We start from the raw sequence: 15,000 nt of genomic DNA on the forward strand, positions 1-15,000 counted from the left end.
TGCTTGGAAAACATTCAACAAAGTGAACTTGGACAAAAATGTTTAATAATCATTGGCAGATCGAAAGTGTCACCGATTGCCTCACCTAAAAATAGTTGGGAATTCAAACACAAGAACTGACAAAATGAAATCATTTGACTACAAAAATCTGAAAGTAACAACTTACCTTGAAATTTAAGGAACTTGATCACTTCTCCGTAGTGAGAATTTACTTTCCCATGTTTTTTCTGGCGTTTGTAATTTGCATAAACATTCAATTTTTTTTCTGGATCCAGTTGGACCCTTTGTTCTATATTCTATGCATCCAAAAGAAAAACCGGTCCGTTGTAGGACCCAATGACACACTCTGGATACATCTCTGCATAAGAAAAGCAGTGAAGTTTCTATTAAAACAGGGTCTGGCTCTAGCTTCACTTTCTTTTGTAGGCCAGGTAGTTAAGCACGCAACTGTAAAATGGTCAATTACCCATTCTTGCAGTCTGGGGGATTGAATTGCAAAGTGCAGTGTACTACAAGATCAGTGCAGAAGCATATATAATGTGCCATTAGCAGCCTATATATATGGCGTTATTTCTCCGCCAAAATTCGACATCGGAATTTCACATCCAAGTTTTAAATTTGAGTCTTGATTTTCATATTCGACATCGAAGTTTTATATCCAACATTGAAGTTTTTAATTTGACTTTGAAGTGGAAAATTCTGTATTTCACCTTTGACTTTCAAGTTTCAAATTCAACTTGCAAGTTTTGAATTGAACTTCACTCATGAATGACTTGACCTTCAATTTCGTATCCTTGGTAACAGTAACCACTGTTGTTGTTGACTGAGGGTTCGCAAGGCTTGGAAATATGGGAATGGCGGCTGAAATATTGAGAAGACTGGCAGAGGTGGTACAGGACACATTAACAGTACTTTCCCTTTTATCCCTTCGAAATTGATTTAGTAGTTCTAGCCAAGACTAGATTATGCGGCTAGAAGATTAGTGAACATAGATAGAGGACTTCCGGAACTCGACAAAGTTGCTATGTGCTGTTCTTTGGTGTGCTAAGACTAAGAGTGTCGTAGAGTTTACTCTTTGAGATAACAGTTTTTCTGTCAGGTTTTTGCAGTTTTCGGAGCAACTTCAGGATACCACGCCACAGCTAACCACTATTGTTTCCCCTATGCGACATCTTTTGAAGAACGAGACTTAATACAATAGAGCCTATTCTTATTCAATGAAATGCAAATAAGTGGCGGGGTATTCTGAAGTTTAGCCCAGTTTTCCTTGGTGGTATGTCCATTTCTTTCTTTGCAATGTCTTTAGTTGTGACTGAGATAGTTTGCCTTCCGTTTCTCTCGAATCACTACTCGATTTTTCACTTTGAATTTTCAAGTATTCCATTGCTTCATTGTAAAATTGATCTTCGATAAACATGGTTAGTTGTGATTTACATGTATTTCGCTTCTGCTTTTGCTTAAAGTCATCTAATCTTTGATAAAATATTTTGTGCGATACACACTGCATTGTCGAGTTGTTTTCTTCTAACGAAACTGCCGAAGTCTAAATGTGAATAAATTGAAGTTTGAACCGAGAGTGGCCTGGGATGAATAATAAAATATTTGGACAGAGAGTGGCCTGGGATGAATATTAAAATATTTAATTATAAATTATCATGGTAAGTTTGCATGATCTGCTTGTGTGGTCAAGTGGATAAGAGAGTGGACAACAGATCCAGAGGTAGGGAGTTCAAGTTCAAGTTCGCGTGAGTAAAAAAGAAAGTCTTGATAGAGGTGATGGAGAAGATGAGGGAGGGGAGGAAAGTAGAAAAAAAGAAAGAAATAACGTGTTCTTTTTTAGACCCCCTAAAAACCACGCCCCTGTTTTTTAACTACACCCCAAAAAAAGGAAAATCCCTTTTTTAGACAGTTGATAAAAATAAACCAGTACAATTAAAATTGTACCAGTTCAATATATTTTGTACCAGTTCAATATATTCTGTACCAGTTCAGAAAAAATTGTACCAAAGGAACAAATTGTACTACAACAGATACTCTTAAGAGCTATGACGGGAACTTGAAAACCCTGCATGTTTCATAAGCAAAAGTAATGGTCCCCTCTTATGTTAAATGATGGTCGCCCGATTCCCAGAAAATACCCGAGGAGCTGAGTGAGTAGATGGAAAGAGAGAAGGAGGCTCAGAGTCGAACAATTTCGTCGAGTCCCTGAAGTCCTCTATCTATGTTCACTAATGTTCTAGCCGCATAATCTAGTCTTGGCTAGAACTACTAAATCAATTTCGAAGGGATAAAAGGGAAAGTACTGTTAATGTCTCCTGTACCACCTCTGTCAGTCTTCTCAATATTTCAGCCGCCATTCCCACATTTCGGAGCCTTGCGAACCCTCAGTCAACTACATTCAGTGGTTACTGTTACCAAGGATATGAAATTGAAGGTCAAGTCATTCATGTGTGAAGTTCAATTCAAAACTTGCAAGTTGAATTTGAAACTTGAAAGTCGAATGTGAAATATAGAATTTTCCACTTCAATGTCAAATTTAAAACTTCAATGTCAAATTCAGTACTTGGATGTCAAATTCAAAACTTCGATGTCAAATTAAAAACTTCAATGTTGGATATAAAACTTCAATGTCGTATATGAAAATCAAGACTCAAATTTGAAACTTGGATGTCAAATGCTGATGTCGAATTTTGGCGGTGATATAATGCCATATATATATGGTCCATGTGTGATCTTGGTGTGCAGAGCTAGCATGGGTTCAGTATTATTGCACTTAAGCTGCGGCTACACGAGCGATTTTTGTCTCGCGCCGGTGATGCGATTTTTTCAGATTTTGTCACGTTGGCTGCACGCCAGGGTGGCTACACTTGTGACAAATTTTGGCGACAAATAGAAGGCCGCACGAATCGCATACTTCAAGAGACCTGGGCACTATTAACAGAGATTCCTACTTTAATTTCATTGGCTAAATAGTCTTTAGTCGCATCGCAAGCGCGGACAAAAAGTTGCAGGGTGGCTACTATGTATCTCTGCGATTTTGTCGCGAAAGTTTCAACTCTGGCGACTTTTACTTGCGATTTTTTCACCCGTCGCGTAGCCAGTTCAAGGGTGGCTACACGTGTGATTTTCATATCGCGCTGGCGACGCGACAAAGTTTGAAAAAATCGCATCACCAGCACGAGCAAAAAATCGCTCGTGTAGCCGCTGCTTTATGCCAACTCTCCCGGATTATCTCCCAGGTACTGAATGAAGCCCAGTCTCATACAGGTCATCAAATCTCCCGGATAAAAACGATTCTGAATCTTTTGAAGACTTTGCTCCATTATAGGCTCAAATTCCATCCCCAAGTTTTAAAAAATTCCAAATTTTCAAACTTGTTTCATCGTTTTTTTAATGCATTTCTTCATGCTTGAGTTTTCAAACACTCATTGACAGAACTGATCAAAATGGCTTTCTTTACCTCTGTGTGTTATTGTTGAAATATAACCGATTGTTTGATTGGATCTCCGTTCAACTAATAAACATTTTTGGCATAAGTGCTCTGTTTTTCCACAAATTTGACATTCAAGATTCACAAGGGAGGTAGATTTTTCTAGAGGAGGGGGAGTGTTGTTTCGGAGACCTGATGGAAAAAATCTCCAGATTTTAGATCTACAGAGTTTAACATCTCTGTTATTGGCTAACATTTTGTTGTCCAACATGTTAGAGCACCAATGATGTTAAACCAATGGTTTTAGTTCAATGAGTGTTGCCCAACATCACTACTGAACCAACAGAAAAACAATTTCCACACTGACATATTAACGTTGAGATGCACTCCCTAAGCACTAAGTAAAGATTCGTGCAAAAACTTTTAATGTGAGGCATCTTTATACTTTGGATAATATAATTTATCTGGAGATGATGAACTTGTTCACGCACTTTATTTTGGTGTCAAGTCTTCTGGCTCTGGGGCACTAGTTGAGGACACTGTATGTGGAAATCAAAATCAATTTTTGATCAAATCAAACATTTGTTTTAAACTAAGGTGATTTCCAGTCCATACTGCACAGTCTCAGCATCCTAATGTTTGTGAGTCTTGTTGGAATTCGAATTGATGTTATTCGTTATGAACCACTTACATGTATCTCATAGTTGAGGCATTTTAAATTCTTTTCCTAACTGTTTCTCTAATTTTTACAGCTCTCTGTTGATATGAGAAAGAATGAAGCATAAAGCTAATTGCATTCACAATGGTGGTTGACATGAAACTTAGTATTTTCGTCATGTAAGTGGTTGTAAAACATTACATTTTGTGATGTCTTACATAAATCAAAACAAAAAACATAAACAAACGTTTGAGAGTGGGCAGTACGGACTGAAAATCACCCTTAAGGAGAGGGGAAAACTGGAGTACCCAGGAAAAAACCTCTCGGAGGAGAGTAGAGAACCAACAAACTCAACCCACATATGAGGCCAGGCCACATTGGTGGGAGGTGAGTATTGGTACTCCCCCTCCCCTCCCCTCCCCTCCCCCTTTGAACATTGAGAACCAGTTTTTTTCTGAAAGTTAAAGCTGTGTCTGAACAAACAGTTATGAGCTTCTTGGGGTCTTAGGTGTCATATAAAATTGTGTACAGTATTTCTTTTAAGACCTGCAGCATTCTGTGTTTTTTAAAGACTGCTTTAAAGTGGGTCCAGATGGCTTACCAAACAATATTGATTTAGTGATCAAGGAGTTTTTTCTCAAGTTGAAGGATGTTGAGCAGTGTTTTTCCAACAATTCAAAGGTAAGTTGCTTCCTACAATACTGGTAACTGCTTTAAGTAACTGTAATCAATGTCAATGTCAAATGATTTAATACTAGTATGGTGAGGGTAATTTTATTTTTTTATTTATATATCATAAAATGGTAAGCAATTAACAAATTATATTTAACTGTATTAACTACCGTAAACACCTGCAGATAAAGCTGCACCCTGAATTTTGGAAAAAAAGTTCTTTGAAAGAAATCAAAAGAAATCCAAAGACAAGTCTTTAGAAGTCTTCTTCATCCACAAAGACGAAATATTTCAATTTTCAAATTATTGAATTAGTAAAATGCATATCTATAATCACAAATACTCGACAAGCCTTTGAAATAAAATGGTGTAGATACTAGAATATCTGGGCTTTGCTAAAAGCAGGCCCGCGGCCCACGGCCCAGCGGCCCGTCGGCCCGGCGGCCCGAAGGCCCAGTGGCCCGAAGGCCCAGCGGCCCACGGCCCACGGCCCGGGACGGCCCGGCGGCCCGGTAGCCCAGTCCTGATTTTCCACAGTTTTTTTGTCCAGCGTAAATCCACGAGCATGCACAGATCTGCATCGGGTTTGGGCGTGCAAAATGGACGATGGTGAGGTTGAATAGGCCATTTCCGAGTACATGTCTGCCTCCTCTTCAAGGCGAGTCTAAGAGCGAAGTTTTTCTTATGAGAATTAGTTTTCATTCATATGTAAAGTAGAACTAATTACCATCACAAAAACTTTGCTCTTTGCCTCGCTTTGAAGAGGAGGCGGATATGAACTCGGAAATGGCCTATTCGTTTACCATTTTAATCATTTGAATCCTTGTTTCTGTTTGTTGTTGTAAACAGACGAAAACAACAGAGAATGACAACGTTTTTCACTTAGCAACATGCAACGAAAGAAAGGATTGAAATGATTAGTAAAATGGTAAACGAATTCAAACTCACCGTCTTTCATTTGTGCGCCCAAAGCCGATGCAAAGCTGTGCATGCGCGTGGATTTACCGCTGGACAACAAAACTGTGTGGGCCTCCGGGCTGCCGGGCCGTCGCGGGCCGTGGGCCGCAGGCCGCTGGGCCTTCGGGCCGCTGGGCCGCGGGCCTGCTTTTAGCAAAACCCTAGAATATCTGTCTAGTATTAAAGTGTGATGTAGTAGTTGTAATGTCTGTATTTCATTGAAATAAATAGAAAAAAACTTAAGATAACTCCGCTTTGCTTTACTAAAATTTGGCAGCAGTTGTGGTCGATGAGTCTCACACAGTGTAGATGTGGTCAGGGAAAACGGATTTCTCTATTATGATTCCCGTTGTTTCAAGTTTGTGTGCTAAATTTTTCCCTGACGAACGAAACACATTTCCGTGGAAGGGACTTTGATGATTTACTGTACAGAATATTCAGCTACGCTTTACAGCATCAGCAGTAGTTGTTAGGATTTTTCTGGTGAAGGCTTCCTTCCTTTACAGTTTTTTTGGAGTTTCTGCCTCGAGCAATTCCTAGGAATTCCCAGTCCGAATTACCGTGAAAATTCACACCTTGGATTCCTAGGAATTCCTAGGAATTTTTTCCTAGGAATTCTCAGGAAATTCTTAGGAATTCCTAGGAATTCTTAAAGTTATCTCACAAGGGTACTGTTTCTTCAATGTTTCGTCACTGACTGGCTAATTTTTGGCAGCTATCTCAGCGTGACATCAGGAGGCGGCATTCAAAATTCAGAGGGATGCGTGTAGGCTCTGACTCTTTCTCTCCCACCACAGAGAGGGAGCCTGCTCGAAGGCTAAGTAACCAGTCATTAGATCGACATGAAATGTTCCCAAAGATAAGCGGCACCCCTGATTTCTTGTGACGATTTTTGGAAATCCAATCTTTGATTTTGAGTTTATGCCAACCCAACCCAGAACAATGATATTGATTGATATTGTAATTGCATTGGCCCGAGGGCAATTAAGGATTGAATTCACGCATATTTTCAAGTTTTCACAAAGTTGCCCGAGTCACAAAGTGAAAATACAAGTGAAATTAATCCTTAATTGCCCAAGGGCACATTGTGATTACATGTTTATCACATAAAGGGCAAAATTATTGAGGGAACCCTCAATGTGCTTTCATTTGTTTAAAGATGTTAAAGTTCAATTCAATAAATCAATGCTGTCAACGAAAATAGCGCTTGATTTAATTGAACTGTATTTTACATGTGGACAAAAAGCAGTTTAATCAGTCAGAATCTTAGCCTGTGTACAGACCGCCCCTCCCCTCAAAAAAAAAATCGGAGAGGACGGTCTGTGATTTACCGTTGATAATCGTGTTCAAGAATAATTTTGCATAAATTATTAAAAGTGATTCACGCTGACCAAAACTTCCAAGGCTCACATGTCTGTAGAGGTAGATTTGCAATATGGCGGTCGATGCGAGAGAGTTCCGTCGTGCTTTACAGAGAGTTTGCGACATTTTTAAAATTCCTTCGCTTTACAGCGAGCAAGAAAAATGCTTAGAAGCACTTTTTAAAGGAAAAGACGTTTATGCAAGTCTTCCAACCGGGTACGGAAAGTCCTTGATCTTCTATGCAGCCCCGATCGTCGCCGATGAGCTGTTCTCGCGACCACATGGAAGCAGCAAAATAATTATTATTTCACCTCTAAGAACGCTAATGGAAGACCAGGTGGCATATTTGCGGTCTTTAGGATTATTAGCAATTGCTCTTCACGATGAGCTATCCGAAGAACGACTGAAGGAAGTAGAAAAAGGAGCGTTCGCTTACTTGTTTGCATCACCGGAGAAAATGTTGAGCGTGGAACGATGGCGCAAGCTTCTTTCAACTGAACACTATCGGAAGTTTCTGGTGGCGATAACTGTCGATGAAGCCCATTGTATAAGCCAGTGGGGTCTTCCTGGATCTTCCTCAAAGTGCACAGCTGCCCCTTTCCGAATTTGGTATGGAAACTTGGGGGAACTTAAGTCACTAACTGCAAGTAATGTTCCCTCTATCATTCTGACGGCCACCGCTTCACTGTCAACTAAAAGAGACATTTTCAGGGCCTTGGATTTAAACCAGTCCTCATCCTTCATCATGGAACACAGTCCAGAAAGGCCCAATGTGCAATTCAGTGTGCGTTATTTGGATAAAAACTTGCCTGTTGCTTCAATATTTAGTACTTTAATAGATGAGCTTAGAAGCAAAAACGTGTCCTGTGAAAGAACAATGATTTTCTGCCAAACACGCAAGCAGTGCGCTTTGGTGTACTCAGCATTTAAAGAAAGCCTCGGAGATGATTTATATGTTAACAAACACGTTGACAGTAAGAAGAGAATGGTGGAAATGTTCCATGCTGGAACACCCGAGGCTGTGAAAAAGCACATTCTTTGTAATATTTCTCAACCCAATGGCCACATTCGAATACTAGCCTGTACTGTTGCATTTGGAATGGGGGTTGACTGCAAAGAAGTTCACCGTGTCATACATTTTGGCCCTGCTAAAAACCTTGAATGTTATGTCCAAGAATGTGGAAGGGGTGGTAGAGATGGACAGCCAAGTTCATGCCTTTTACTGCACAATGGGCTACTTGGTGCACATTGCATGCATGACATCAAGGATTTTGTTGCCAATAATACTGACTGTAGGCGTACTTACCTATACAGTCATTTTCCAGGGAAATTTACTTCCTCTGTGTCAGGTCACAAGTGCTGTGACATATGTGCTAAAGCATGTGGATGTCAACAAGAAATTTGCAAGGAACCTGCCATACTAGTGCTGGATGCTACCGAAGATGAAAACCTTTCTTTTGAATCTGTTCGTTCAGTTGAAGAAGATGCCAAGGTACACCTCAAGACTGAACTGTTCAACTACATGAAAAACCTGCTTCTTCAAAATTCTTCAGGGGCTGTGGCTTCTGTAAACATGATGCATGAATTCACCCCACTGCAAATCAAGCAAGTTCTGGATAATTGTGACAAAATTAAGACACTACAGCATGTAGAAACTTTTGTTGAAGTTTGGAGAAGAGAACACAGCCGAGCAATTTTAAGTGTGATTCACCAGGTCTTTGGTGATGTCCACAGCAGCGAATTGGAGGCACCAGAGAGTGAAGACGAGGACATGGAGGAATTTGCTCAAGAATGGGCAAACATCAGAGATGATTCTGAACTGTGTCAGCTGTTAAGTGAAAGTGACTTGCTTAATGTAGATGTTCATATGGAAGACATTGATCAGTCAGGTAATGAGGAAGTAAACATGAGCAGTGTGATTGGCAATCTTTTTAAACAATAATAATTGTAAACATCATTAGTGACCAAGGGGCACCTAATTGCAAATTTTTTCCAAAAAAAAAACTTTTTAAAAGGAAGGGGGTCATGTCTGCTTCAAATGTTAGTGACTGCCCTGAGTAAGTACACATCAAGTACAATCCAATTCTTCATGTTGACTTTGTAATGATAGTATCCCATGCTACATGTAGGGTTGCCTCTGAGTCTCTGAGGATGAATGGCAAATTGGCTCATTAAGTAAGGCTATCTTTGGAATGGTTAAAGTGGTACTATGATCAAAAAATCATTTCCTTTTATTCTCCAGATTTTGAAAGCGTGTTTGCTTAACACCTAACTGGCAAAATTTTGAGCTTTGAGTTTTATCCAAAGGCTGTTTATTTTGAGTGTAAGTTTTGGATTTCACGGTCCGCCATTACTCATGTTCAAAACTGGCCGATTGGACCTCAAAAGGTTGGATCTAGAGAAAATGACGTCATTTACTCACTAGCTTAAAATTTCAGCGTGTAAACTCAATTTATTACATATGCAAAACACGGGTTTAAAAGTCTGAAAGCCCGAAACTCCCGTGCTGCATATTAATTCGGCCGCGTACACATGCATTGCATTCTTAAACTAGTGACTCTTTGACGTCATTTTCTCCTCAATCCAGCTCTCTCAAGATTTTAAAGTTAGTAATGGCAGACCAATAAATAAGAAAATTCCAGTTAAAATAAACAGGTGTCTTTTTAAAATCAGAAATTAAAACTTGGGTCGGTTAGTGTTTAGTTAACATAGTTTTGAAATCCAAAGAAAAAAAAGAATTGTTTTTTTGCTTACATCTGTCAATGAAATTTTCACCTTCACCTGACTGGTTTTAGAAGCTTTTCCTGTACAATTACATTTATAAATGTAATAAATTATCATCTCTCATTTACATTGTAAGTGACGGGGGCACGAAAAGTTAAGAAAAATAAACAGAAAACAGTCACATGGAACTTGGAAATTGAACTGAAGTTTCGATGAGGGATTTCATTTATGTGTAATTTACTATAACTGCTGGTGTGAAATTTTTCAAAACTATTACTGTCTGACAGGTTTCAGTACTTTTTTGACCAAATGTGTCCAATTTTGATCTGTAATTTCACTCTTGAAGGTTACATATGAATTTAAATACTGGATTGACCTTTCTGTCCTAAAATGTCATTCTAACGTGCTCTTCTCTCTCTGACAATGTTTTTCTTATGTTTGGTTATCCACCTGAACATGTCTTGAAGATCAAAGTCTGACAGGAGGGTGGAATTAATACCATGAAAGTGTTCATAGGTACGCCCTGGTGTCCAACAGAAGGCTCTCTGAGTGATGAGCTCTGTGACAATCTTGCATAAGTCAGACACCACAGAGAGTTCATAGTGGTGTCCCGAACGGCGGATGACACAACACTCTTGATCAAAGTTGTCAAGTAATGCTTTGGTGAAATCAATTGCATGACAGTAGCGATCTATAGCCCTGTGATTTGTTGCATTAGGACCCAACTTTCTAATGACTTCTTTCAGTAGTCGATTGAAAAATTCAAGGAGTAAATCAAGGGGAATGTTATGTCCTAAACCTGACTTAAGCAACACAGTTCTGTTCCAAACAAGTTCATGAGCATGTTTTGGTGAAAGCAGTGCATAAACTTGAAAAATCATCCCCAGGGCTTCAAGGGCATACTTTGTACTTCCTGGGTCATTTCTAAGGTAAGGCAGTTGAAACTTCCAGCATCTGAAAGTACGTTTACCATCACCCTCTTTGATGGCATCAAAAAAGTTCAAAATTAGCATGCCATACTCTAGGAAAGAACACTGATAACTGAACATGTCATCCTTCTCAGGGACTTTCTCTGAAGTTGCTGAGTCACTTGGGAAAAGTAACCCTGGTGAATCTTGTGGTGGCACCTGTTGGTTATGGGTGGCTTCATGATCACGCATTCGTTTTCCCCTTGATGCAAAGGTTTTGCTACAACCGGGGAAAAAACAAATATATCTGCCATTGTCTGTTTGTTGCCTGACCTCTTCTTCCTCAGCAGCTTCTGCTGCTAATAGGTTATTGAAAATGTTTTCAACATTTTCCCTTCGAATGACGTAGCCATCTACAATGTGTGTGGCAATTTTACGCACATAGTCCTTTTTCTCCATGTTACTCGCTTCAGGGAGGTTTGGTTGGGAAAATTCACCCTTAGGGCTATCTGAAATATCACTCATCCCAAGCTCATTTAATGCAGCAGCTATAAGCCTTGCTTTAACTTCGAGGTCGAAAAATTTTCTACAGGGATTAACTGCCACATCAACATCACTGCTGACATTTCTTCTGTTTATTAAATTTCTGTCGCTGTAGAGAGTGCACTTGTCTCCTGCTGATTTGGTGTTGTAGAAATTATGGAAAGCAACCTAAAAACAGATACATACAAACATTAAACTAATTTTTTTCATGATTAGAAGACTATGCCAGTGAATGAATGTGCAATATATTTATTATTATTGTTATTATCATTAGTTTTGTTACTTCAATAAAGATATTTACAATATATTTAGTTTCTATCACCCATCAACTGATGCATTTCCTTTCACAGTGACAGATGTCAAACCTTATTGACTGACCTTTTTTTATCTCAAATAAAAAATTATCATTTAACTGTGTGAAATCAGACCATAGTGCTTTTAAAGTTTAAGTGTGCAACTAATTTCCTAATATTTATCTCACAAGATATCTGGCATTGGTGTTGCTCACTGAATATACTTTACTGAGTATGAACCTATTGGCAAAGCTACACATAATGTATATGACTCATAAAATCTGGCTTGAAGGAAACATTAGATATTTTCATACCTTCAAAAACTTATTTCCTGCATGCCAGTCAGCAATTTCCAAGTGCAAGCCTTCTAGACGTTCCTCTGGAGTAAAGCCATTTGCAAGCTCAAAGAGTGCATTCACACCACGTTCCACTGACAGCTGATCAGCCACTAAACCTTGAGAGGAATAAACTCTGTTATCTCCATCACCATAGTAGGATACATATTGATGCAGTGCTGTCAGTACTTGCTGAATACCATCTGAGTCATTTTCGTTGTGATACAACATTCCAAGAAAAGACTGCAAAGAGAAAACACATATAATCCTGGTTATTTTATGGGTTAAGTGGTTTTTGGAAGGGTTAGGGGCAAAAAACTGGGGGGGGGGGCATATTTATACTTAATTACTTAATTATATCTTACTACTACAAAATTTCAAACTATAACTTTTACTGTAACTGGAACATGAAAACAACAAGACTTCAAAGCAAGAAAATTAAAGTCATTTTTCCCATCTCTACTTTTTCTGATTGTTCTGTGACTTTGGCTTTTAATGGGCCTGAATTAATTTTAGTAAGCCTGTAAGTCATTTTTAAATAACTATGTAATACCATTTCTGATTTCTCAGCCATTTCCTTACTGTACTGGTGTGGTATGTGCTTACAGACCACAGGCTTGAGAAATGCCAAACAGGGTATTTCCACAATTGCTCTCTCAGTAAGAGTTATGTAGTTTTCCCTTTGCAGGTGGTGCTCATGGCGAGTTGGTAAACACACACCATTCTCCATCTGCATAACGGCATCTGCAGCAGGCTTCGCACTCGACAAGTGGTTTCTTGAGACACGATTTTCCACTGACAAGTGTGTAACCCAGTGGACATCTATATTTTGATGCTGTTCAGTCATACTGTGAACTTGCTGCCTGAAGTCGAAGTTATCGAACACCAACTTTCTTCCTTTGTCAGCAGTAATTACAGTAGACTGTTGAGAGTGGCCTTCAGTCATTAGAGGAGGGAAACTGGTGTCAGATGGTGCCTCAGTCGGTGCTTGGTGATGTTTCTGAAGTCGCGCTGTCTCATCTTTTACCTTCTTCTCAACAGACGCAGCATATTCTTTCCCAAATTCATCCAACTTTCTGTAATAATACGAGTGTCCTGTGGTTACTCTGAGGGAACCCAGTCGGCAAAGAGAAGCCTGAAATAAATAATTAGTCTATGATCAGACATTTTACCATAAAAGGACAGTTGTAATGTTATTATTCAATACACTAACATTTGCTACCTTCATTTTCTCATGAACTTTGGAATTATAGTTGTCTGTACAACAGAGTAGAACATGTCAAAAAACATGGATAAATCTTATCCTTATGATGTACATGTATATATTTTGAGGGAAAATGGTATATATTCAAAAATTATCTACACAGGAAACATCTCATTCACATTATACTTACTTTCATAAAAATTCATAAAATTATGTTTACTTTAAGTTATTGACAGGCAACAACAACATTTGAAGTCGACAGTCTTAATTAAATTTGAAGTTATTGATAAAATATGCCTACAAACTTAAACGAAAGAGTTGTAATTTTGCTAGAAATAAAAGGGAACAAAGTCTGAGTGTGAGATAAACAAAAGGCAGTAGTAATTATTATAAATCGGGTTTAAATCCAGGATGATAACTTCAACAATAAATTTTGGAGCTAATGACTCACGCACAAATAGCATGTTCCAATACTAAGGACGCAACATTTAACATCCGGAGGATTATTATTATTTATGTCAGAAGGTAGGGAATTTAAGTGACTTTCCCCGTACGATCAATTAGTGATTAAGTGAAAAATATTCAATTGAGTACTAGGAAGAGAGCTTTGCAGTTTGGTTATCAGATCATAATAAATTCTTCGTACCACTAACAAAAAAATGATATTATCGTTGTCATCAGTACGTCACAATAGGTTTGGATAAATACAATACCAGGGAAACATCTAATAGAAACTGATTAAAAAATTACTCACAGTTATCCCCGAATGATACAAAATGATGGTGTTTATCAGCTGCATTGCATTCAGACACGGAGATCTGTTCTTGAGCAAGACAGCCGCGGACATACACACAGATGGCAGCCAGAATACATCGTCTCTTTTGCTTTTTCTCACACTTGCAGTCCACAGTACCGCACTAAACAATGGTGCTCTCGATTCAAGTTCGCTGTTGAATTTCTTGAACGAAAAGGACTGAAGGTCTTTCTTGCTGGGCGATCTGAGACAGCTTGGATTCTTTAATGAACACATAGCAGTACACTCACGATCGACCTCCTCCAGATACAACTGCTGCATATATTTCCTTAAAATTGGATTCTTCCATACGGCTCTAGCAATTTGCTTGTATGTTCCGCGACAAAGCATCTTGCCGAGCGACTCTAATCCTTCGTGAAGAGTATTCACTTTTGTTCGACTGGGCCATTCGACAGTGACTTGCACACGAGTCTTCTTTTCATCTGGTTCACGAGCAGGAATCGGCGAAACAGGTCCAACCACCGCAGCAAAAGGGACAGGACGATTTTTCTCTTTACAAGGTGTTGACGTGAGCGTACTTGGCCATTGATCTACCGATGTTCTATTTAGTAATGTGCTGTTATCTTCTTCGATATCCACAGATGTCACAGACGCTCCAACATCCTCTAAGGCAACACGCTTTGTAGCTTGCTCTTGGGAGTCGCTGAGCTGGTTTGAGGAAGGCGTTGGGACTGGTAATTGAACAGTGGAACACTTCTTCGACTGGACAATCTTCTGAATTGAGCTGTTCACTTCGTGAAGATTCTTCAAGAGCGCCCTTCGTTTCTTCAGCGTGCACAGACAATTCCTACAAATGTACGTGGACTTGACTTCGACTTTACACTCCAAAGACAGCAATTCCTCTCGAACTTTAAAAGAATTGCCCCTTCGACCATCAACAAGATTTTTATCCGTATCTTTTACGATGCCTAAGCTACAGAGAACGCACGAACTCATAGTCAAAATCTCACATTGTTGTCGCGAACGAAAATGACAGATTCTGTAGAGAAGGCTCCGATTGCAAAGCCCGCGAAAATGAAAGCCAATCAAATCTCGCTATTTCAGTGATGTAATGATGTAAGGGTAATAACCAATCAAATCATTTTCCACACATTCCTGAA

General features: G+C 39.1%; 2 protein-coding genes across 2 annotated transcripts in view; one reads left to right on the forward strand and one right to left on the reverse strand.

Moving 5' to 3' along the window:
- Positions 1-15,000, forward strand: part of LOC138052956 (osteopetrosis-associated transmembrane protein 1-like) — a 38,523-nt gene that overhangs the window by 1,351 nt on the left and 22,172 nt on the right. Inside the window, exon 2 of the mRNA XM_068899562.1 lies at positions 4,660-4,769. Within this exon, the coding sequence (XP_068755663.1) occupies positions 4,660-4,769 (110 nt within the window). The remainder of the gene's footprint in view (positions 1-4,659; positions 4,770-15,000) is intronic.
- LOC138051093 (uncharacterized) lies at positions 10,188-13,952 on the reverse strand. Its single transcript, XM_068897240.1, has 3 exons — positions 12,436-13,952; positions 11,862-12,125; positions 10,188-11,422 (listed from the first exon to the last, which is right to left on the reverse strand). Exons 1-3 carry the CDS (start codon positions 12,826-12,828, stop codon positions 10,202-10,204), a joined length of 1,878 nt encoding a protein of 625 aa, XP_068753341.1. The 5' UTR covers positions 12,829-13,952; the 3' UTR covers positions 10,188-10,201.

This window comes from Montipora capricornis, chromosome 6 (genome assembly GCF_036669925.1).
Source record: "Montipora capricornis isolate CH-2021 chromosome 6, ASM3666992v2, whole genome shotgun sequence".
Lineage (NCBI taxonomy): Eukaryota > Metazoa > Cnidaria > Anthozoa > Scleractinia > Acroporidae > Montipora > Montipora capricornis.